Below are 24,906 nucleotides of genomic sequence, written 5' to 3'. Positions count from 1 at the left end.
GCACGCAAGCACGCGCACACACAGAAGGTTTCCAGTCAGCGCAACCAACGATTCACCTCACTTGCAAATAATGCAGAATATTAAGAGAAAAATCGCAGAGTGATAGAAGAGAGGACTGGGTTAAAATCTCCCACTGTGGATGCTATTCTTTTTCTCCACGATGCTCTGTAAGAGACTGTTCTAACTTTTCGTTTGATTGGACTTTATTTTCGTTTAACTGTTGGAAACTAGGCTACTGATGTTTTTCGTTTGATTGGACGTTATTTTCGTTTAACTGTTGGGAACTACTGGAAAAAAGAATGGCCATGTTCTGTGGTGCGTTTTTGAGGTAAGATAACCTGCAAGTTTGTTTTTGATTTTTTTAATTTAATTTGCTCTATTGCTCATTTCGTTTGCGAGCGCTGTTGCGAGCAGCCTGAGCCTGCCTCAGTATTTCAAAAAAAAATTACTCACTGTGGTTTAATAAATAAACATTAAACTAACTGTCTGTGATATGCTTGAAGTGTTTTATATCTATGGATTTTATTGTAGCCAAGTAAAGTATTAGCGTTGATTTGAGAGGCTAAATTGATCAAACATGTTTTACTCGCTGTTGGTCGTAATTTTTAGCGCAATTTTCCACCGGACAAAATTGCGATTGTTAACTCATGATTTCTGTTCTGTCTGTGCGCACCAATCTTGCACTTCTATCTACTCCTCAACCAGACCACCTAGAGACTTCGGGTTTTCGGCATTATGTTAAGGAAGGTCTAATCTCGGGAACGCACAAAAAAATCCAGGAAAATATTTACTATCTCTTAGTGTTGTGATCCCATGACGTCAGAAAATTGCGCTAAAACACTCACTGAGTTTTTATTACTTTTTTTTTTTTTTTTTATGCTCCAAACATTTGTCTAAATTAACTTAATAAAGAAATGAAAAGAAAAGAAACATAACTAACAAAACGGACATATTTTAATGGCTGCAAATAGGGCTGCCGCTGTAAAAAAAAAAAAAAAAAAAAAAAAAAAAAACGGGCTCGGGTCGGACTCGGGCTGATAATTCTGATGAGCTGTCGGACACGGGTCGGGCTAGGGCCTGAGCGTCTCGGGCCAGGGCCGGGCTCGGGCCTAGATTTGAGGCCCGTGCAGGGCTCTACAACAGGCCTCAGCTCACTATCAGCAGTAAAACAATGTGCATCTGGTGTGTGTACAGACCATATTTCTGTGGGGTTTTGCCGAGGTGGACACCCAGGAGACCGTCGGAAACTCCCGTCACGCCGCAGCCGTTGCACACCGGGACGGGCGGAGGAATGTTCGGCCAAACCTTCTCCGAGTCGACACGCAAACTCTAAAAAGCAGAAGAGATTGATGTCAGATTTCAGCGCAGAATCCACACGAGAGACACTTTACCACGTTCCTGCCTCACCTTCAGTGGCTGCGTTTACATGCAATCAAATCATCCGTTAGTTATCGGATCGACGGCTCAATCGCACTGAAAAGCCTTCCTGTAAACACCTTACTCGATCAGATTGAGCTCGATCCCAATGAAAGGGGGGTTTATTCCTATTCTAATCCGATCGAGAGAACATGTAAACACTTGATCGGATTGGACTGCGCATGTGTAACGATGTAGAAATAGCGTAATGATGCGCAGAACGAGCTGTTCTTCTGATGAAGAAAGTGTCGTATAAATGAGTGTCTCGTCATTTTATAATCCTCCTTTAAAGTGAAGCAGGACAACGTCCCACCAGTGCTCGTTTCAGACTCTCATCCTGGTTTTGGGCATTTTTACAGCATGATAAATATAAGAGTACGGCACAACGGTCCAAATTAATTTTATAGCCTATAAATCCTAAAGGAAAACTCAGAACTTCACCAAAATTGATGAGCATATGTGTCATAACATGGCGAAGGAGGCTCAATGTCTCCAAATTATGGCCAGAAATTGATTAAATATATTAAGTCTGCTGTTTAAAACAAATAAAGGACCAATGTAGGAGGATTTGCAAACAGTGGGAAACTCTATATTCGTGGAGTGAGCGCATGTCAAAAACCCGATCAGTTGTTTAGCGTTCATGTAAACACTACAGTTCGATTGAAACAAACGTTGAGCATGTAAACGCAGCCAGTGAGCGAGCGATCGGACCCACCAACCTTTCTCCAGCAGTCCTGCAAACAGTGAGCGCCCGTCACACACCGCGTCGTGTGTTGGAGTGAGCTAGAGCAGAGGTGAGGGGGTGAGGACGTGTCACCATGTGGGAAATGACACTGACAGTGTTTACACAGAGAGGAACCGGTGTGTATCGGCCTCAGAGCGGCGCAGTGTGACGCTGGAGGAGAGTGTGTGTGTGTGTGAGAGCGGGGGAGATACAGAGGAAAGCCTCCACCGGTGACGCCGCTCGAGCTCTTCTGCAGACGAACGCTCGCTTCACAGCAGGAGCACACGCTTACGCTGAGACACGGGTGTGTGTGTGGGCCGGCGCTGTGGGGGGGCGGCGGAGGCACGTCCTTCAGCTCCAGGACCGGCTTACGGACCTCCATGGAATCGCTCTGGAGAGACACAGACAGACAGATATGTCAGCATCTAAGGCTATTTTCACGGCAAAATTAAAATACAAAAATCATATAAATACAATAAAACCAAGCAAATAAACAAGTCATATTATAATTTCTTTTTTTAATTAACATATGATATAAAATCCAAAACCTTTGCAGGCATAATCTTACTAAATAAGTGAAATAACTTCATAAAAGAGAATTCTACTTGTGTCATACCCAGGACATTCCAATAACCTGAGTGGAGAAACACAGAAGCATTGAGAACTTCACTAGAACAGAACTGGTGTGTGTTTCCCGTATAACGCCATAACTCGCTGCTTCACTACTATAGTACGACACATCGTTGAAGAAATCAACTAGCGCATCACGACTGTTTCCCGAGAACATATTGCCGCAAATTGGTCGTTCAACCACGTTGGTTAATGAGGTCACGCATGTGTTGGAGTAATAACTACTGTTAATGAATCTGTTTGAGATCCAATTAATGCGAGATGTTTTGCTATAGATTACAGACATGACATCTGAGGACTATTTCTCATGTTTCTCAGTTATTTTGCTTTATTTCCAGATTCAATCATACTCGTTCTTACGCACTAGAGCTCGTTCACACTCTTCAGAAACGACACTTTAAACCTCTTGACAAACTAAAAGACGTTATAAAAGGTCAGAAGGTTACCAATGAGGAACAAATGAGGTTCATTCTCGTGTTACGCAGCTCGTTTGAGCTTCTGTAAGAGGTTTGTTCTCGCATGTCACGCAAGCTTATGTTCATCTTCGCTGATCAGTTTAAATGTGAATAAAAGCCGAAATTCAATCTATTCTATCTATCATATAAGGCGATCAAGTCTCTGCAGAAAATTTGGACTAAAGCCGCTCAATTCATATGAATTTGTTTTACGAACTCTTTATGTCAAAGTGGTAGTTGCGTAGCTGTCAATGGAGGGACAGAAATCGCTCAGATTTCCTCAAAAAGATCTTCATTTGTGGTCTGAAGATGAACAGAAGTCTTACGGGTTTGGAAAGACATGCAGGTGAGTCACTAATTAATGACTGAATTTTCATATTGGGTGAACTATCCCTTTAAGGCTTTCCACAGTGCTCTGCGATCTAGGTTACAGGTCACTTTAGTGCAACATGGCAGGTCTGAAAACATCATCAGCTCGTATCAACCCTCATAAACACCTCACCTGTGAGTGCAAGCAGTCGGTGAGTTTGCAGAAGCTTCACAACAGCTGAACATCCCACCTGTCTGACATCATCATCATCATCACCACCACCACCTGCAGAAGAAACAGCACACCTGACCTCCGATCAGTGCTGAACTAACGCTACAGCAGCTCAACAAGCGCTAACTGGCTGGAAAACAGCAGTAAAAGCCTTTTAAATGAACGAAAACAAACGCAAACGGCCGTTAATCAGTCAAATTAAAGCTAATGACGGTCACATGAGACTCAGATTCTCACAAACGCTGCTAGTTTTCACGAGTTTCTGTGTTTAGTGTTTGTTTTGTTTACACATGAACCGTGTTTGGCTCGTAGACTGCTCCGTCCCGGTCAATCGCCGTTCATAGTTTCATGGAAACATTAGAAAACACATATCTGACTAAGAAAACTGACTGGTTAATGTATTTAATGAGAGATTTCGAATCAATAACAGCTCACCGTCTCACGCTGACCGCAGTGCCGCCAGCCGTCTCCCTGGTTACCAGACTTCCGACTGATCAGTGCCGTAAAGCCAACGCAGATGTCGTAATACGAGCATCGCTTCCACAGGAAAGCGGAAACGGTTCGCTGTGTTTACCTCTAAATATTACATCATTTAAATTAAATAATAGAAACCTACGTGCGAGTAATTTACCTCGACAGATATGAAAATATCCGTTCAGCACCATACAAACATTAAACAACCCTTAATCACTCGATTTATCTGAAGTTTTATAATTTATTAACGAGTCAGTCTTGTTGTGGAAATGTAAAATGTCACACAACACCAATAAACGATTCTTCATGTGTGCTGGCATTAGTACAGGTGAAATGTTTATTAATGACACATTATGAAGAAAATATTCATGCACATGAAGAAGCAAAACAGTTATTATAATAACTCATCCCTCAACACAGCTCTTATTGCTGTAAAAGCCTTTCTGACCGCATTAAAGCCCTCCAAACTGAGTACACACTGACTACAAATGGTTAAATACACACATATATAAAGAAAGTAAAAATTAGACGACAATATGAAACAATAATAAATGTCAAGAGCTAATTTATAAAAACTTAAAAGCTAAATCTAATGTGATTTATTATGAGAAAGCTCAGTTTGCTATACAGTTCACCTGGTGCTCATTTAATATGAGCATATCTATACTTTGATAGTTGTGACAAAGTGTTATAGTTAAACAATAACTGTGTTCTGTGGATCACACAAGTGTTTAACAGCGGCTAGTAAAACAGCCACCGTTGAGAGACTGACACAAACCATACGGTCACATCAAAATCAGAGGATTCAGAGGCATCGTCTCATGTCGACGGCTTTTGCACTATGACAATAAAACAGTGTTCATGTTTATATCTTTAAAAAAAAAAAAAATTTGAGGGGGATTCATTAAATACAGGGAATGCAAGCATACACAATAATAATATCCTCCTGTACAATTTACAGTTCTAATGAGTCACTTGACTATATCTGGCAACAACATACAGACATACAGACAGTGTGATGAACAACCTGATCACATGATCAGCGCCGAGTCTGACGGGTCCGAGGAAATCTGGGGCGTTTGTAGGCGTTCATAACACGGTCTACGGCAATGAACAACTGGTGCACGTGTTTATAACAATGCTAGAGTTCAGCATATGCTGGTTTCTAATGGGGAAATAGAAGAGAAGTCAGTGAGAATCAGTTCTCTACGGTTTCACAGGTACAACAGAGTAACATGAACGGCTCGTTCGGCCTTCACACACACCACCAGTCAGAAGTTCTGGATCTGTAGGATTTCTAATGTTTTTACAAGAAGTCTTTTATGCTCATCAAGGCTGCGTTTATTTGATTAAAAATACACCAAAAAAACAGTAATATTGTTAAATATTATGGCAATTTAAAATGACTTTTCTATTTTAATATATTTTAAAATGTGAATTATTCCTGTGATCATCCATTACTCCAGTCTTCAGTGTCACATGATCCTTCAGAAATCATTCTAATATGATGATTTGATGCGCAAATAACATTTATGATTATTATCAATGTTGAAAACAATTTTATTCAGGATTCTTTGACGAATAGAAAGTTCAAATGAACAGCGTTTATTTGAAATAGAATCTTTTGTTACATTATAAATGTCTTTACTGTCACTTTTGATCATCCTTGATGAATAAACGTATTGATTTCTTTTCTTTATTTCCTCACAAAAATAAAATACAAATTCCTACCGACCCCAAACTTTAAAACGGTGGTGTTTAATCTCACAAAAGCTTCTATTTTAAATAAACGCTGTTCTTTTCAACTTTCTATTCATCAGAGAATCCTGAAATAAAAATGTACACAATTGTTTTCAACACTAATAACCAGAAATGTGTCAAATCACAATATTAGAGTGATTTCTGAAGGATCATGTGACACTGGAGACTGGAGTGATGATGCTGAATCCAGCTTTGATCAGGAATAAATTACACTTTACTATATATTCACATAGAAAACATCACTTTTACATCATAATAATAATAATACTTCACAGTTTTTTTGTATCTTTAATCACAAACGCAGCCCTGGTGAGCAGAAGAGACTTCTCTTAAAAGCATTAAGAATCGTCCCGATCCCGATGGTTTTCCTGGTAGTGCACCGGCCCTCTTCCCGCTTCACGCTTGCTCCCCGTTGTGAATCCTCTGGTGCCGCTTCAGTTCTCCGGACCGGAAGAAGTTCTTCCCGCACTGTGTGCAGTGGAACGGCCTCTCGCCCGTGTGGATGCTCTGGTGGCCCTTCAGACGCTCCAGCCTGGAGAAGCTCTTATCGCACTGGTTACAGTGGTACGGCTTCTCCCCGGTGTGGATCCGGCGATGTTCCTTCAGGTGTCCCGACTCGGAGAAGCTCTTCCCGCACTGGAAACACTGATACGGCCTCTCGCCGGTGTGTGTTCTGTGATGGCGCTTCAGGTCCCCGGATCTGAAGAAGCTCTTCTCGCACAGGGTGCACCGGTGCGGCCTCTCTCCGGTGTGAATGCGCTGGTGTCCGCGCAAGTGTCCCGAATCCGAGAAGGTTTTCCCGCACTGGAGGCATTTATACGGGCGCTCGCCACTGTGAATCCTCAGGTGGCGTTTGAGATCCCCGGATCTGTAGAAGCGCTTGGCGCACTGGGAGCACTGGTACGGCCTCTCGCCCGTATGCATCCTCTCGTGTTGCTTGAGATGCCCGGAGTCGGAGAAATTCTTCCCGCACTGGAGACAGTGATACGGACGCTCTCCCGTGTGGATCCTCTCGTGGCGTTTCAGATCCCCGGACGTGGGGAAGTTCTTCCCGCACTGGAAGCACGGGAACGGACGCTCTCCGCTGTGTATTCTCTGGTGTCTCTTGATGTCGTTGATCCGGAAGTATTTCCCGCAGTCCTGGCAGTGATAGGGCCGGTCCGCCGAGGGACGGTTGTTGGATTTGGGGGAGTCGGGAAGAGACAGGCTTTTAGGATCGGAGTCGCCGCAACAAGCCGTGAGACACTCTCCGGTCTGTTGCTGCAGATGCTGAGCTGGTCAGGAGAGAACAACACCGTTACACACGGCTTCTGCCTTAAATATGACATTGTTTCAATTATATTATCGAAATATCACTAATATATATGCATATCGCAACAGCTCGCACTAACTGGGGTCATGAACTAAAGACAGAGAGAATCACTCGCTCTCGGCTGAATCACTTTTGTAGCTTTAATAAGAATCAGGATATATTTAACTCATACAGTGAAAACTAAGCAGTGTTTATTTTTTTACATTTGATTATTCAGTTTGTGTAGTTAAATAACCCTAATGTAGGATAACCTGACCCCCTGACCCCCGAGGTTTACACTGATGTTAAAATAACACTTCTTATATACAGTAAAACACTGATGTTCACTGGCAGGAGTTTAGGGATGTTTTCTTGTCACAAAAAGAATGTGAAACAATCATTTTAAAGATATTTTAAGTTTATTTTACACACTTTAAGCATTATCGTATTGCTTTATTAAATGAGTTATCGCACTTTTCTTCAATATCGTGCAGGCCTAGTTTCAATTAATACATTTTTAGCTAATGGTGATTTTGTGTATGATTTCTGAAATGCATAACTCAGACAGTCGCCTCTGATAACAGATGTAACGTGGACCATTACACACAGGATTACACACAATGCATTGCGATTTCAGACATGCATGATAATACGCAAGAGCATTTTCAATCTCAAAATACTGGATTCACTGGAAACACTTTAAAATAAGGTTCATTAGTTAACCACATTAGTTAGCATGAACTAATAATGAACTGCACTTATTCAGCATTTATTAATGTTAATTTCAACATTTACAAATACTTTATTAAAATCTTGTTAACATTAGTTAGTGCACTATGAACTAACAATGAACAGCTTTATTTTTATTAACTAACATTAACAAAGACTAACAAATACAGTAAGAAATGTTTTGCTCATGGTTATATCATATTGGTTAATAAACTATAACTAATGAACCTTATTGTAAAGTGTGACCGATTCATTCCCATGAAACACCATCATCAGGTGTGTGTTTTTTAGTCAATTAAAGCGATAGTTCACCCATTTACTCCCTCATGACGTTCACGTCAGACTTTCATTCATCTTTGAAACACAAATGAAGATCTTTAATGAAATCAGAGAGATTTCTGTCCCTCCATTGAAAGCTTGTTCATGCGAATAAATCATAAAATAAATCCATATAAAAGCGGATTAATCCAAGAAAAGACCATCTCATTATATGACGAACAGATTTAATTTAGGCTTTTGTTCACATATAAACATTGATCAGCCAACATAAAAGCTCAATCATACCATGTCATGTGACCCGTGAGAACAAACCTTATTGGTTGAGCTTCCACTTGACAAAATTGAACTGTAAACATTGTTTGCTCATGTTTATGTGTGAATAAAAGCCCAAATTAAATCTGTGCATCATATAAAATGATCGGGTCTCTTCAGAAGACTTGATTAGACTGATCCGTTCAAATGTACTTATTTTACCCTCTCTTTATGAGTGTTTTGGATGAATACGCTTTCAATGGAGGGACAGAAATCTCTCAGACTTAATTAAAGATCTTCATTTGTGTTTTGAAGATGAATGGAAATCTAATGCGTTCAGAACGACATGAGAGTGAGTAAATGACAGAATTTTCATTTTTGGGTGAACTAACACTTTAATAGTAAGTAGCTGAATAAATGCATCAGCAACGTGATATATGGAGATGATTAAGGAATATTATAGACGAGGTTAAAGGGTTAGATCACCCAAACAACACTGACTTTGTTCCACAGCAGAAAGTCTGTCAGTAAATGCTGACAGAATGATCATGTTTGGGTGAAACAAGCCTCTAGTTTTTATATTATGGTCAATTATGACCTAATAAATATTATTTTTTTTACATCTCCCCATTTTAATGAACACACAACTGAAAAGGTGCTCGTGTTTATGAATAAATTTAATTGTTTACTAACTCAGGTTTAATGTTATAAGTGCGACATTTGCCACAAAAACTACTTTTGAGATTGAAAATGACTCATTAGCACAACTATTACTCATCATTATTCCCCAGACAGCATCATAGATCTGCAACATGTGGATTCCAGTCGTACCAGATGTGGGCCGGATCTGGGCCGACACTATGATGCTGTCTGGGTCCTTATATTCTGGAAAAGTTCTAGTAGCACACACACATCTTTAGCTGTGCTAATATTACCGTGGTAATGATGAAATCAAGGACAAGGAAAACAACACATTAAGCTGCATGCAAATATGAACTGCGTGTGTGTCGCCACTCACCGAAATGAAAGAAATCTTCCACACTCTCGTCTTCCTCTTTGACTTTGACTCCCACGGGCCGCCCGTAGTGCTCAAACGGGCCTGAGGGCAGAAACTTAGCGCTAGAGGAGAGAGACTGGGGCAGTTTAGTGTTTGTCGACAGAGCCTGGGGCAGTTTGTTCCCGAAGTCCTAAAACAGAGTGAATAACATCACACACACCGCGAGCCGCGTCAACCGGGACTGACAGAGGACAATATGCTACACAATAAACATGTCTGAGAGCCACTGAATATGAATATACCTCGAGATCGAGACACGCTCTTCACATCAGATTAAATTCATTCTGTAAACGCAGCGGCGCGTGAGAGCGCTCGACACAAACAACACATCGGATAGCCTTTTAACCGGCTTTATTCTCCGTTAATCGAGCAGCCTGTGCTGTTACAACAACTGAACACTCACCAGATCCATCCTACTCGTCCATTTGTGTAAATTATCAACGAAATTCATCGGTGAGCAGGAACACTAGCAGAAATCTGATATTCACCGGAACTCGCTCCTCATTATCATGAATGTCGAACAGCAGCGCCTCCTACAGCAGCGGAGGACACACACACACGCTCACACACACACACACACACACACAGAAGCAGCGGTTTGGGTGAGCAGACGTCAACGAAATGTCCCCGTTTTCTCATTGTGAGTTGAAAACATACACAGAAATACATTCAGGGTTTGAAATGAACGTTTTTATATATATATATAAGATGCGACATATAAGATATATAAGATATATCTATATATAAGATGCGATATATAAGATTTTTTTTATTATTATTATTATTATTTAGTTATTTGTAATTATTATTTATTAATTATTTTTGAAATTTGTTATTCAGAACTTCTACTAGCCATAATAAAATAAACATAAAATAACACAAAAAATAAACCAGATTAACTACGTCGCATCTTATATTAGTAGCCTATATACTTAAACCTTTAAAATTTAGTAGCCAAATTTTTACTAAATTATATATTTTTACTACATTTATATTTTATATATATATATTGTACTAAATATATATATAGTAGCCATATATATAGGCTATATATTATAAAATTTGGATTTCATACATTAATTTCTTATTCAAACTAAATCCTGTTATCCAGCATCGCCTCCTTTCATCCTCAACCTTTTCACCAAATATGTATTAGGTGGACAGATCAATGCAGTACAAAGAACATCAAAACAAAGTATATTTTGGAAAGTAACAATGTCTTTTCTGTTAAACAAATGCTTTTTAATCTTCGCTTTTGCTTCAATGCAAATAAACAAGCGTGTCGTTATTTGTTGCGTTGTGACGTGTGTGTTCAAGTAAGCAGATATGCGCAGATTCTGCGCAAGATCACGATGACGCACGAGTTGAGTATTTGCGCTAAATCTGCGCAGATTTGTCTTACACGAACTTGACTTCCCCAGCAAATTGAGTAAACATATAAGTAACACAAAATTGGCAGTATTTGACAGCATTACCCGCCACAGTGATTTCAAACCCTGAATACATGCATCCAGAATGTTTCCCTGCCATCGGCCCTTACACTGGGATCTGCTCCAGCAATCACGGCGCCATAACTTTAGATGGATAGATGGCTTTTGACTGCACTGATGTTGGAAGTGGGACAATGTATTTCTGTCCTCCCACCTCTGAGAAAATGAATAAAGTCAGCATGAAACGGCAGTACCGCTTGTCTTTTCTTACCGCGGTATATCTGAGTGAAGCTTCTCGAACAAGAATAAATGTGGGCGGGGCTTGATTGTGTCTGTGGGGAATTGATTGGATGGTTGTGGTTTACTATTGGCTGATGTCAAGTGAGTGACAGGTTGCCACGCCCTCGTCATCAGAGAAGAGAAGAGATGCTGCAAAAGGAAGTTATTCTGATTTCTAAATTATGAGACATATTAATAAAAATAAAAAAAGTAATAAAATAATAATAATAATAATAATAATAATAATATATATATATATATATATATATATATATATATAGCCTATGTCAAGTCAAGTCAAAGTTTATTTATATAGCACTTTTTAAAAACAACAGGTGTTTATCAAAGTGCTGTACACACATATCCTTTATCAATAATGCAAACAACCAACATGACTTAAAATAAAAGGAATAAAAAACAAAACAATAAAACAATACTCTCACATAGCATCAAATGCCAAACTGTAGTAGTGAGTTTTGAGTAATAGCAAGGGTATATATATATGCAATATTCAATAAACAAGGAATTGTCAGTTTTAAATTCATGGTGACTTTAAGAGCATAAAGTCACAGACATTCTGAACTATATCGGCTATTGATACGTTAAAATTATTCATAAACATACAAATCTTCAGTATATTTCTCTTAAATGCAAGCCTAAAGCTATTAAAAATGAGTGTTACATCTGTCCCAGAGTAGTTATACAGGCATGAAAAATAGGAATATTTGTTAGTAATATAGGCTATCTAGGCCAATAGGTTTTTGACATTTAGTTAGTTGGTGGACATGTAAAGGCATCTCATGAGGAAAAAGGTTAGAAAACAAGGTTCAGTGGAGTTTAAATACAACTCTAGGGGTTTTTACTCAATTCTAAAAAAACGCTTTATGCCCAAAAAAAAGTTCTTAAAATGTATTAAATGATTGGATAGTATAGGCTACTTTATGTATAACAGGTTTTTCTTTTCTTTTTTCTAGTAATTAAATATGTTTAAGAGCTGTTTAATTCATAAAATGTAATTAGAATTAAATCAAAATTAACTCATTAAAACTAAATCCATATTATGATCCCATGATGGGAACCCGTCTGTATATGAAGTGCCTTTTCTTAGAGAGTGGTCAGAATTTTTACAAAACAAAAATGCTGGGTTGTTTTCAACCCATATTGGGTCAAATCCGAATTTATGTAATTAAAAAATGTAAACCAACGGTTATTTGACCCAAACATGGATTGAAACAACCCAGAATTATATATTTTTTGGACTGAACAGCAAAACGCAAATAGGGAAAACAGACTTATATAATATAAAATATATATTTTTTATAATTTAAAAATGTATTCTCTCTCCCTCTCTCTCTCTCTCTCTCTCTCTCTCTCTCTCTCTCGAGCGTATGACTCTGTGTCCGCAGCGGCGCTCCGTACATGAACATCAACCGAATGAACGGAACGGATGTCGCGGATCGGTTAATTAAACACACCGTGGGCTCCGTCATCAGCTCGAGCGCGTCCGCCTCGTTTATTATACCACGGGTAAGTCTGATTAAACAGGAATTATGATCGCGCTGATAGCAATAGTGTGAACGCGACAGCTTCAGCCTGTCTGGCCACTTGACGTCATTATTTCTATCGCAGTGTTTCAATATGACTCAGTAATTCATGCGAGTTTGATCTTAGCGGATGATCGGTGGATGTGCAGATGTGCAGCGGAGGATCATCCAGAAGCTCGAGCTGGACGACATTTTATTTCCCTGTCAAATGCTCAAGCTTGGCTTATTTTCCTATAATGAACCGCAGTTTGATGTTTCCAGAGGCAGGAATGAGTTCATCCTCCAGGATCATCTGCTCATGTCTAATCATCTGACTGACACCAATAAATCCTTATCATTATTAGTATCATCATAGAATACCTGTGCAATACAGTGCATTTAGATAAATGTGGTTTCCAGGCCTGGAAAAGTCATGGATACCAATACATATGGGAATTTCCATAATGATTTTTTTTCCCTAGTGTAAAATAAATCTCAACTAATTTATATTGGATATAAATTATTCTTTGCGTGGACAATCTGTATAAAATTATATGGAAATTCATTGGTCGAACCTAGTGCAGAAACTGGTATTATAGTGTGATTTTTTTCATAGGGATGCACAATATACTGATATATGTATATGATATTGGCCTGATAAGAAAAGTTGGCCGATATAATAAAGCTGATAAATAATGGATTATTTCCTTCAGCTGTGACACTTTAGTTTCGCCACGATGGTTTTCAATTGCTTGAAATATGATTGAAATCACTTCAAAAATGAAAATGCGGTTAAGTGCAACATGTGCAGCGCAAATCTTTCATATCGGCTGTATAAAATTACAATGAGAACATTATAATTGTGTGTTTGGGACACGGCTAGTCTGTTTTTAGCTGCTTTTTCAGCAGGATTTACTGTCTGTAATTCACTTACATTTGGAAAGTCTTCAGATCATGTTATGATGAAGCATCATTGATCCCAGAAGGACAAAATCAGATTCTGGAAGCCATATTACTAAGAAAATGTGCCTTAAAGTCCCCCTGTAGTCAATAATTGTATCCCTTAAAACTCATCTTTGATCACCAAAATGACATATTTATGAGTTTTTCCATTGAAAACAAATTTTTTCATGCCTTAAAATATCTTGAATGTAACTCGACACCCTTGCCTCATTTAGCATGCGTGGTTCTATGAATATGCAAATGAGCCCCGCCATCCACTCACTCGCTCAGCTCAGAGATCCACTGGTTGACGATCACACGTTGATCTGATTGGTTACAAGGTAGTTTGTGACGTCAGAAACACCAGCGATTTCAAAGCGTGTGTTTGAGACTGTCTTTGGTTCACTGCAGTTTAAGGAGGAAATACTCAGCAATGCTGTCGACTTATGAACTTACACATGGTTTGTGTTAAAGCAGATTAAAAACACCAAATAGACACATAAACAACATTAAAAGCTGGATTTTCACCACAGGAGGACTTTAAAGGGATAGTTCACCCAAAAATGAAAATTCCGTCATCATTTACTCACACTCATGTTGTTCTAAACCTGTATGAGTTTCTTTCTTCAGTTGAACACAAAAGAAGAGATTTTGAAGAATGTTGGTAATCACACAGTTGACGGTACACATTTTCTTCCATGGTATTTTTTTTCCTACTATGGTAGTCAATGGCTCCCATCAACTGTGTGATTACCAACATTCTTCAAAATCTCTTCTTTTGTGTTCAACTGAAGAAAGAAACTCATACAGGTTTAGAACAACATGAGTGTGAGTAAATAATGACGGAATTTTCATTTTTGGGTGAACTGTCCCTTTAAAAACACAACATGTCTTGTCATGTAAATAAATTGTGCTTGAATGAGTATATTTTATTTGAGTATTTAGAAGTCATCACAGCCAGCTGTAACATAAAGCACACTGACAGAGCAGCTGTCATGGAAAACATTATGTAGATCGTTCATAACCAGGGTTTGAAATAATTAACTAATTAACTGGCTACTAAATTTTTTAAGTTACCGGCCATTCAGAACTTCTAGTTGCCAAAAAGAAATAAACCAGTTTAACTACGTCACAGCTTATATAGGTATGCATATATATATATATATATATATAAGCTGTGATGTAGTTAAACTGGTTTATTTCTTTTATGTTTAAATGTATGAAATAAAAAAAATTACATATAATTTTTTTGTTTGTTGGATTTCATACATTCATTTCTTATTCAAACTAAATCCTGTCATCCAGCATCTCCTCCCTTCCTATTTCATCCTCATCCTTTTCAACAAAAAAATATTTTAGGTGGACAGATCAATACAGCACAAAAAACATAAAAAATATGTAAGATGTTGGAAAATAACAATGTCTTTTCTGTTAACCAGATGCTTTAAAGCTACACTGTGTCATTTTTTAAGTTGGTTCTTAGCAAAAAACACTTTGTTCTTTCAAAATGATATGTGCTCATTAATGTGTAATTACTTCTACCAACTAATCAAGTATTCTCGTAAGCGTGGAATCTGCCATTTAGAATACATACGAGCGAGTCGCTCGAATGGCGGCAGCCATGTTGCGCCTCCATCTTGAAAATACATCAGCCAAAGAGGGACATACCTGGAAATTCAAGCTTCGCCTTGCGTTTTGACACGCAGTGGCGCCGTGACGAATGCGAGGGGGAGATTACTCACGACTGCTGGCCACCGTAGGAGTTAATACGCCCTCGGAGTGGGAGGAGCTAGAAAGTAATATTCAGTTGGTAGTCATAAACAATTTCACCGCTAGATGGGAGAAAATCCTACACAGTGCAGCTTTAATATATCATGATGACTCACGAGTTCAGTATTTGCGCTAAATCTGCGCAGATTTGGCTTACACGACTAAATATAATAAGTAACCTGCCAAATCCGCCACTGTTGAGTTTTTCCATGTTAATTTCAAACCCAGTTCATAGCGTCACATCTGAATGTCTTCTGGTTGTGTCAGGGCGAGTGTGAGGCATGTCCACCCCAGAGCCCCCGTTAGGAGGGACTCCCTGTGCGGGGCCGTCGCCGGGGCCGGGCCCGTCTCCCGGGGCCGTTCTGGGATCAGGACTGTCCCCTGGATCCTCGCACAGCATGATGGGCCCCAGTCCCGGACCGGCCACTTCCACAGGACACACCTTTCCTCAGCAGACTTCTGCGGGATACAGCCAGGAGAGTCTGCATCAGATGCACAAGGTGGAAAGCTCAATAAATCTGAATGTTTTACTGTGGTAAATCAGGTCCGAGGGTTAATGTTTGTGTTTGTCCTGAAGCCTGTGGAGGAGAGCCTTTCAGAAGACACCCGCTTCAGTCAGATGAAGGTGGTCCCGATGAGGATGACCCGTCCTGGGAGCCCGATGGACCAGCACTCTCAAGGTTCCCAAATCACACTCATATACATACAATAAATGTAAAATTAAATATAAAATGTTTTAACTTCTTTTATTTCTCATTTTAATTTAGTTTAAAGGGATGGTTGATTATGATTTGACTTTTCTGACTTTAGTTAGTGTGTAATGTTGCTGTTTGAGCATAAAAACATCTGCAAAGTTACAACACTCAAAGTTCAGAGCAAAGGGAGATATTTGCTTTTAAAGAAATCGCTTTTTAAGGACTACAACAAACGGCTGGTAGAGACTACACCACATTCCTCCCGGGTTAGTGACATCATGAACCCTAGAATTTACATAAACCCCGCCCCCGGGAACATGATTTATAGATTATCAAGACAGAATATGCTAATCAATGACTAGAAGATAACTACACATCAGCTTCATAAATTCATCAACTAAACATTCAGAAATGTCCTGTTGCTTCTACATGTTGTCACTTCTTCTCGAGTCTCTCCATGTTTCTGACTCCGGTTTGAACATAAAAGAAACAAAGTTTTTTTAGTGTGTGTCTGTGTGAGATAATCAGAGCTGCTAACACACACACACACACACTCTCTCTCTCGAAGCTCCGCCCTCTGTGCCGGGAGCAGCAGCTCATTTGCATTTAAAGGAACAGACACTAAAACGGTGTGTTTTTGCTCATCCTCAAAAAGTGACAACTTTAACATGCTGTATAAAAATATCTGTGGGGTATTTTGAGCTGAAACTTCACACACACTCTGGGGACATCAGAGACTTATTTTACATCTTGTGAAAAGGGCATTATACCACCGCTTTAACTTGATGTACTGAAATAACTAAAACTTAATACAAATGAATACAAACTATATAGACATAAAAAAAACCGAATAAAAATAACAAACTGGCACAAAATGACAAAAACTTTAAAGGGATAGTTCACCCAAAAATGAAAATTCTGTCAGTAATTACTCACCCTCATGTTGTTCCAACCATGTAAGTCTTTCGTTCATCTTCGGAACACAAATTAAGATATTTTTGATGAAATCTGACAGAATTTTGACTCCTCCATAGGCTTCCAGTGTGACCAAAACTCACCGGCCCAGAATAGTTATTAAAACATCGTTAAAATAGTCCAAATAACTACAGTGGCACTACATTAAGTTTATCATGCGACGAGAATACTTTTTGTGCGGAAAAACAAACAAAAATAACGACTTTATTCCACTTTTCATTTCCTTCTCTCTGGGCCTCGTAGTGTGTTTGCGCTGCGCGTCTGTGTTGCACGTCATCACGCAACACACACATGACCGGCGTCGGCCAATAGTGAGCCTACGTGGTGACGTGTAACACAGACGCGCTGCGCAAAAACACTACGCAAACCAACTAGACATCCAGAGAGAAGGAAATGAATAGTGGAATAAAGTCGTTATTTTTGTTTGTTTTTGCGCACAAAAAGTATTCTCGTCGCTTGATATACTTAAGATTGAGCCACTGGAGTCACTTGGACTATATTAACGATCTCTTTAATAACTTTTCTGGGCCAGCAAGTTTCGGTCACACTGGAAGCCTATGGAGGAGTGAAACATGGCTCAGATTTCATCAAAAATATCTTAATTTGTGTTCCGAAGATGAACGAAGGTCTTACGCGGTTGGAACAACATGAGGGTGAGTAATTACTGACAGAATTTTCATTTTTGGGTGAACTATCCCTTTAACTGGTCCTGATAATCATCACTAATACTTACCGTTGCTCTGCTCTCAAGGTTCCCGCATTCATGAACCGCAGCCGTTTGACTAGTAAAGTCTGACTGACACCCATAAGTACTGTTTTCGCCTCCTGTGCATGAGGTTTATTATAGTAAACTGAAATTGAAATCATTGAAAAACTTGAAATATAATTAACGTAAAATAAAATCAAACTTTTTTTTTCTTCTCATTTTAATTTAGTTTAATTTGATGTACTAAAGTAACTAAAACGTAATAAAAATTGATAAAAACTAGTGCTTGGCAACGATTATTCGCATCCAAAAAGAAAGTTTGTGTTTACATAAAACATGTGTGTGTACGGTTTATAATTATTTTTGTACATATAAATACACACACATGCACGGATATATTTAAGAAATATTTGCACGTACATATATTTATATATAATATATAACAAAACACAGTTTTGTTTTTGCCTCAGTGTTTTGATTGATGTGTTCGGTCTCGTCCCTCAGGATACCCGTCTCCGCTGGGCGCTTCAGAACACGTGTCCAGTCCCATGTCCACCAGCGGGCCTCCATCAGGTCCTCTCCTGTCCACCGGCTCGGGTTCGGCCTCGCTGGAGGGTGTGGACGGCCAGAACCGGCCGGGAACCCAAAGCGCCGCCTCAGTGTCGGGCACCAGCGTCTCGAGCTCCTCTGCCCCCCCGACGCCCTTCAACCAGAGCCAGCTCCACCAGCTGCGGGCGCAGATCATGGCCTACAAGATGCTGGCGCGCGGGCAGCCTCTCCCAGAACACCTGCAGATGGCGGTGCAGGGCAAGCGGCCCATGCCAGGCATGCCACCGGGACCGTCCCTGACCAGTTTAACCCCGGGGGGAGGAGGAGGGAGCGCCGGCTTCAGCAGAGGACATGGTGAGATTTGACACGGTTACAGTGCCAGACATGCATCTTTGTTTTTTTTGTTTTTTTTTTATTAAAAGGTGACCATTTTTATTTAGTGGTATTTGCGGTCACATTAATCGTTGTTTGGCAAACATTTTTATAAAAATAATAACTGGAGGATGGAGGATGAGGAAGATGATATGATAAAATAGTCTTATATAATAATACAATAATTATATTAAGAATAGTAATAGTGGTAATAATAATAACAACAATAATAAACTCTTTTCATCAGGAATGAGGGGGAGGTTGGAGGATGAGGAAGAGGAGAAGTAATAATAATACTGATAATAATAATATTAATAATAAGGCTATTAATAATATGGTATTAAAAGGCTGCTTCTGATCCCTCTGTGAGACATGTATCTGACAGCACAAGTTATTTGGGTTGTTCTGTCACTGATGATGGGATTCATTATTTGGACAGATTTACTAACAGCTCGCTAAACCCTGAAAGGAGACCTATTATGCAAAGATTTTAACATAAATGTGTGTAGGCAGAGTGTGTACACAACCACCCTATATTGGTAAAAATCAACCCAATCCTTCTTTTCTAATCCCATAAATCATAAGCTGTATTACAGAATAAGACGTTTGCAGTTTCTGTACAGTGTGATGTCACATTGCTTAGGCCCCGCCCATGACTGACAGACTCCGCCCTTTTAGCATAGACCCGCCCTCCCAAGTAAGAAATTTCAGTATTCTTATTAAAGCTACTAAAGTTATTCTTTTGTTGTTTGATTCATATCAACAGCAGGAACTGCTTTCACTTTAATACACAGATCTAATATACACATGTGATTTCTTTACTTGCTGTTTACGTTCACAGACATAACAGACTGTGTTTATGTGAACTTTGTGTTTTTGACATAACCTTGTGTGTATTTGACCGTTTAAGCACAATAAGACGCGACAGAGATTAGTTAACTACTCACGGGGCGCTCCGTCTGATGTTCAGCTTCCTGTGTGCGTGCTTCAGATGTGTGCGCTCAGAAAACCATATATCAGAAGTTTAGACTGATATGACTTTAAAACGCATGCAGATAATAAACTTTCATGAAGATGAAGAACTGCAGTGTCACGTGAGTGTGATCGCAATCGAGATGATAATCAAAACCAAGCGTGCCGCACAAGCCCTGAAAAGTGAAGCCAAAACGTCTCGATCGCCCCCCAGTGGCTGGTCCTAGTATAGGTCATAAGTGTTATCCAACGGGACTTGAGACCAACTAAACAATTTAATTACACTTCAAATATCTTTTTTCCGAAGGTGGTTTCTGTCATTTACTGTAGTTTTTATCACGCTGATGTAAATTCAAGTGTTTGTTTTTAAAATAAATTTGTTTTTAGTTAGTTACGCGATGCTATAAAAACGGTGGTGTGACATCATGATTGACAGCTGTGATTGACAGGTTCTCTGAGCGAAGTAGTCACTGAAGCACCAACAGACTTTTTTTCGGGATCTTCGGAGGACTGAGGAGATTGGAGCGTTAAATTTAATATCTAAATTTCTATAATTAATTATTTCACACCGAGAGTGAGGGCGGGGCCTTGATTTCGCGGCTTTACTTCCTGCTCACGACTGCGCAGGTCTGGTCCCGAGATCGCTACTGCACAGACTCAAGCCCCAAGATGTCAGCGCCATATCAGGACACTGGCGGCTTCACTTCTCACTAGGGGTGGGCGATACTCCAAATTTTGGTATCGATCCGATACCAAGTAAATACAGGGCCAGTATCGCCGATATCGATACCAATACTTTTTCATTTTAAAAGCATGCACTTGAACTTGTATGCACTTTCCTGTGCTAGAGCAGTGTGTCATGATTTATGAGGTGAATGCATCATTAATATGCTAAATCTGAAAACGTTTTCATGACTACTAAATATTTTGTGATTTGTGCTCTCAACTCGCCTGTAATTATTAGTCAGTGACTTTTACAAAACTACCCTAATTATAGTAAAAGTACTATTGTACACCTAGCCTACTGTTCAAAAGTTTGGGGTCTGTAAGATTTTTTATTCTCTTCTGCATTTATTTGATCAAAAATACAGTAAAAACTGTAATATTACAATTTAACATAGGCTATCTGTTTGCTATGTCATACTAAACTGTAATTTATTAAATTGATCAAAGCGTAATTTTCGGCATCATTACTCCAGTTATGATGATAATTCATTTTAATATGCTGATTTACACCTCAGAAAACATTTCTTATTATCAATGTTGAAAACATTTTCATATTTTTTTGTGGATGCCATGATAATAATAATAATAATAATAATTCATTATTATTATTATGATGCAGAATTATTTGATGAACCAAGCTGAAAGAACAGCATTTATATGAAGTAGATTTTTTTAACAGTGAAAAACCCTTGACTGTCACTTTTGATCAATTTAATGCATCGATCCTTGTTGAATAAAAATATTAATTTCATTTAAAAAAATCTTACTGTCCTCAACATTTTGAACCGTTATATACACTTTTGCTTTGTTTATTGCAAAATAACTCCCGATTGTTTCTCTGTCATCTAAGCAAGGCTTTGTTTCCCAAACGCACTGGGCCTGTGAGCTCAGCGAAGCACCAGCATTGAACGCTCTCTGTGATTGATTGGTTTCGTCTTGTATCCAGATGACTAGGAGAAAAAGTTCTATCCTACACAATTATCCGCTAACATTCGCTTATTTTTCCACTTAGAAGCTTATTTTACGCACTGAATTGCGTGCTAAATTAATAAAAATTACTGGAAAAAAAACCACACATTTGGATCGATATTTTTATGTGAGGATCGATCCTTTTCGATACCACGTCAGTATCGAAGTATCGATATTTTAGGATCGATCCGCCCACCTCTACTTCTCACCAATTTTTTACAGTCTATGATCAAAACCAAACAGATGATTTAGTTTTTGGCAGAGTATCCGAGGCACGAAAGGCTCCGCCCTCTTCTGGTTAGAGGGCGGGGCAGCAGCTCATTTGCATTTAAAGATACATGCACGAAAACAGCACGTTTTTCCTTTTTCCTTCCACTCAAAAATGAAGGTACCGTTTACAACATGTTAATGATCTCTGGGTATTTTGAGCTGAAACTTCACACACACATTCTGATTCTGGGGAACCTGAGACTTACATCTTGTATTGGTCGCCTTTAAATTTTAAATTGTGTTCTGTCTGTGTGCTACCTCGTTTCTGTATTTTTCTCAGTTCTCTTCTGAATGGTGGAGTGGTGCTTGAGAACATTCAGTCGTCTGTGGTGACTTTAGTAAAGGGTTAGTTTGTGCCGGTTGCTCCGCAGGGATGGTGGGACCCAACATGCCTCCTCCTGGACCTTCAGGAATCCCGGCTGGTGTTCAGGGCCAGAACCACAACGGACCCCCCAAACCCTGGGCTGAAGGTGAGAGCGCAGACGTGAGCTTGAGCCTGTGGAGATGTATAGGGCTGGGATTTATCCTTTTTTTTTATGTGGTCGATTCAAAATCGATTTTTTTTCTATATTTATTCATCTATCACCCAAAAGCCAGTATTTGTTTTCCTACACTGTTCATAGGCTTGCAGCCTCCATGTTACAGCTAATGCTAAAGTTAGCTTTATCTTTGACATAAATTAACCTGATCCTGTTTGATCAAGGCATGAGACTGTTCTGACTCGTCCAATTTTCAGCATAAATTTTTCATCTTGCATCAAAATCCTGTCTATTCATTGTATGCATTTGAAATATAGAGTTGGGTTCTGTTTTAATGTACCCAAGTGTACCTAAAATAAAAGTTTAATATACAGGTTTCATTTCTTTAAATTTCTTTTTATTAATTAACCATTTGTAAACTTATGTGCACTCTTCTTTTTTTTAATAAATATAGGATTTGTATTATATCTATATTAATTGAGTCGAATCGGGAATCGAAATCGAAATCGAATTTAGAATCGAAAGTGAATAGAATTGGAACATCTGAATCGATACTCGGCCCCACACTGCAAACAATGCCTTTCTTACTCAGTATTGCTGTCTTGTTTCCAGTCCAAATATCAAAAAATTCTTAAATCAAGATGGATTTACTAAAGTAGTAAAATGGCATAAGATATAATATGTTAATAATATTAAAACAAGCAAAATGATCTGCCAACCAGTTAATTTTTCTTTACCCCACTGGCAGATCATTTTGCTTGTTTTAATATTATTAACATATTATATCTTATGCCATTTTACTACTTTACTAAATCCATCTTGATTTAAGAATTTTTAGATATTTGGACTGGAAACAAGACAGCAATACTGAGTAAGAAAAGCATTGTTTGCAGTGTAGTGATGTGTGTCCTGTGCGACAGGTCCGATGGTGAACGCGGCGACTCCTTCCAACGCTCCTCAGAAGCTGATGGCTCCTCAGCCCACAGGACGCCCTTCACCGGCTCCCCCGTCAGTGCCACCGGCCGCCTCGCCAGTCATGCCACCGCAAACCCAATCGCCAGGTCACCTGACCCACCCGTCCCAGCCCAACACCATGGTGCCGCTGCACCAGAAGCAGAACCGCATCACGCCCGTCCAGAAGCCCTGCGGCCTGGACCCGGTTGAGATACTGCAGGAGAGGGAGTACAGGTGAGACTAGTGCTCACCAAAAATTTATATCACAGTATTTTTCTAAATTATACCAGTTTCATTGTATATGATGGTGTATATATATATTTCAAGCATGACTGGGTGTTAACCACATTTTCTGCTGCTTGAGAGAGGAAATACTGCAGTAGATTGACTTAGAATGCCCTATTTTACTGTCATGAGTGAATATTGTAGAAACAAAAATGAAAATTCTGTCAGTAATTACTCAGCCTCATGTTTTTCCAACCCTGTAAGACTTTCGTAGAACTATTGTCCTGTATCACACACATGACCAGCGTCGGCCAATAGTGAGCCTACGTTCTGGTGTACAACCCAGAAGGAGCAGCTCTTCTGACGCTTTGTGTTGTTGTGATGTGTCTGCAGGCTTGAAGCTCGTATCACTCACCGTATTCAGGAGCTGGAGAATCTCCCGGGCTCTTTAGCTGGAGATCTGCGAACCAAAGCTACTATTGAGCTCAAAGCTCTCAGACTGCTCAACTTCCAGAGACAGGTGACCTCGCGAACATTCACTCAGAACCTCACTAACATTCACTCAGAACCAAAAACGTAATGTGCACCCCTGCATATATAATGTTTTCATGTGTGTGTGTGTTTGCTCCACAGTTGCGTCAGGAGGTGGTGGTTTGCATGAGACGTGACACAGCTTTAGAAACATCACTGGACTCCAAGGCCTATAAACGCAGCAAGAGACAGTCGTTACGTGAGGCGCGAATCACAGAGAAACTCGAGAAACAGCAGAAGATCGAACAGGAACGCAAACGCAGACAGAAACACCAGGCAAGCGTCTTCACCTCGTTCACACCGGCTCATTGTTTCCCTGATGCCTCCAAACGTCTGAGACCACACTGGATATCTGGGAGTGAACATCTGATGCAAACATGCAAATAAACAGAACGTTTTAGGATTTAAAGGAAAAGTTATGATGGAAAACAAATCATAAATCTTTCAAATTGAGCTCTAATTCTATGTGACTAGATAGACAGACACATAAATGGATGGACGGACATATAGATAGACAGATAGATAGATATGACATATCTCATGATTATCAGGTGTAGTTTGTGTCGCTCTGAGAGACGTTCAGATGCTTATATTGTGATGCTTGACCATATGATTAGTAATGAAATACTCCGTATTAAATTAGCATGTATGCATTTCTCTTCAGCTTGTGTTCTTACTCTTTTGGAGCCCACTTCAGTCATTGCAGTAATTCCCATGATTCTTTGCTCTGGTGCAGGAGTATCTCAACAGCATCCTGCAACACGCCAAGGACTTCAAGGAATATCATCGCTCCATCACTGCAAAGATCCAGAAACTGACCAAAGCCGTGGCCACGTATCACGCTAACACTGAGCGCGAGCAGAAGAAGGAGAACGAGCGCATCGAGAAAGAGCGAATGAGACGCCTGATGGTGCGACACACACACTCATA

General features: G+C 39.5%; 3 protein-coding genes across 8 annotated transcripts in view; 1 reads left to right on the top strand and 2 right to left on the bottom strand.

The window, feature by feature from the left end:
• Positions 1-4,334, bottom strand: part of marf1 (meiosis regulator and mRNA stability factor 1) — a 37,024-nt gene extending 32,690 nt beyond the window's left edge. For 2 of the 3 annotated variants that reach the window (XM_084425110.1, XM_084425111.1), the window contains exons 1-4: positions 4,202-4,334; positions 3,728-3,820; positions 2,136-2,531; positions 1,197-1,329 (exon numbers count right to left, since the gene is read on the bottom strand). In XM_084425110.1, the coding sequence (XP_084281236.1) occupies positions 1,197-1,329; positions 2,136-2,522 (520 nt within the window). In that variant the 5' untranslated portion in view covers positions 2,523-2,531; positions 3,728-3,820; positions 4,202-4,334. The remainder of the gene's footprint in view (positions 1-1,196; positions 1,330-2,135; positions 2,532-3,727; positions 3,821-4,201) is intronic. The other variant, XM_084425109.1, reaches the window with a different exon arrangement.
• Positions 4,335-4,563: 229 nt separating this feature from the next.
• Positions 4,564-10,195, bottom strand: LOC311300687 (uncharacterized protein). The gene is made up of 3 exons (XM_084425130.1): positions 10,013-10,195; positions 9,571-9,739; positions 4,564-7,275 (listed from the first exon to the last, which is right to left on the bottom strand). The coding sequence occupies exons 1-3, from the start codon at positions 10,058-10,060 to the stop codon at positions 6,398-6,400; spliced, it is 1,095 nt and encodes a 364-aa protein (XP_084281256.1). The 5' UTR covers positions 10,061-10,195; the 3' UTR covers positions 4,564-6,397.
• Positions 10,196-12,720: 2,525 nt separating this feature from the next.
• Positions 12,721-24,906, top strand: part of smarca4b (SWI/SNF related BAF chromatin remodeling complex subunit ATPase 4b) — a 37,950-nt gene continuing 25,764 nt past the window's right edge. For all 4 annotated transcript variants that reach the window (XM_084425107.1, XM_084425106.1, XM_084425105.1 and 1 more), the window contains exons 1-9: positions 12,721-12,845; positions 15,821-16,053; positions 16,131-16,233; positions 18,434-18,832; positions 22,159-22,257; positions 23,187-23,454; positions 23,839-23,965; positions 24,079-24,252; positions 24,713-24,886. In XM_084425107.1, coding sequence (XP_084281233.1) covers positions 15,835-16,053; positions 16,131-16,233; positions 18,434-18,832; positions 22,159-22,257; positions 23,187-23,454; positions 23,839-23,965; positions 24,079-24,252; positions 24,713-24,886 — 1,563 coding nt within the window. In that variant the 5' untranslated portion in view covers positions 12,721-12,845; positions 15,821-15,834. The remainder of the gene's footprint in view (positions 12,846-15,820; positions 16,054-16,130; positions 16,234-18,433; positions 18,833-22,158; positions 22,258-23,186; positions 23,455-23,838; positions 23,966-24,078; positions 24,253-24,712; positions 24,887-24,906) is intronic.

Source organism: Rutilus rutilus (assembly GCF_951802725.1).
Source record: "Rutilus rutilus genome assembly, chromosome: 12".
Lineage (NCBI taxonomy): Eukaryota > Metazoa > Chordata > Actinopteri > Cypriniformes > Leuciscidae > Rutilus > Rutilus rutilus.
The sequence above is the reverse complement of the archived record's forward strand: the minus strand, read 5'-3'. Positions and strand labels throughout refer to the sequence as shown.

Bases quoted from the DNA above. Each gene is read 5' to 3' on its own strand.
- LOC311300687 (XM_084425130.1), bottom strand. From the start codon at position 10,060: ATGAATTTCGTTGATAATTTACACAAATGGACGAGTAGGATGGATCTG. The intron at 9,740-10,012 runs GTGAGTGTTCAG...ACTCTGTTTTAG, and splicing joins GGACGAGTAGGATGGATCTG to GACTTCGGGAACAAACTGCC. The intron at 7,276-9,570 runs GTGAGTGGCGAC...TCTCCTGACCAG, and splicing joins GGAAGATTTCTTTCATTTCG to CTCAGCATCTGCAGCAACAG.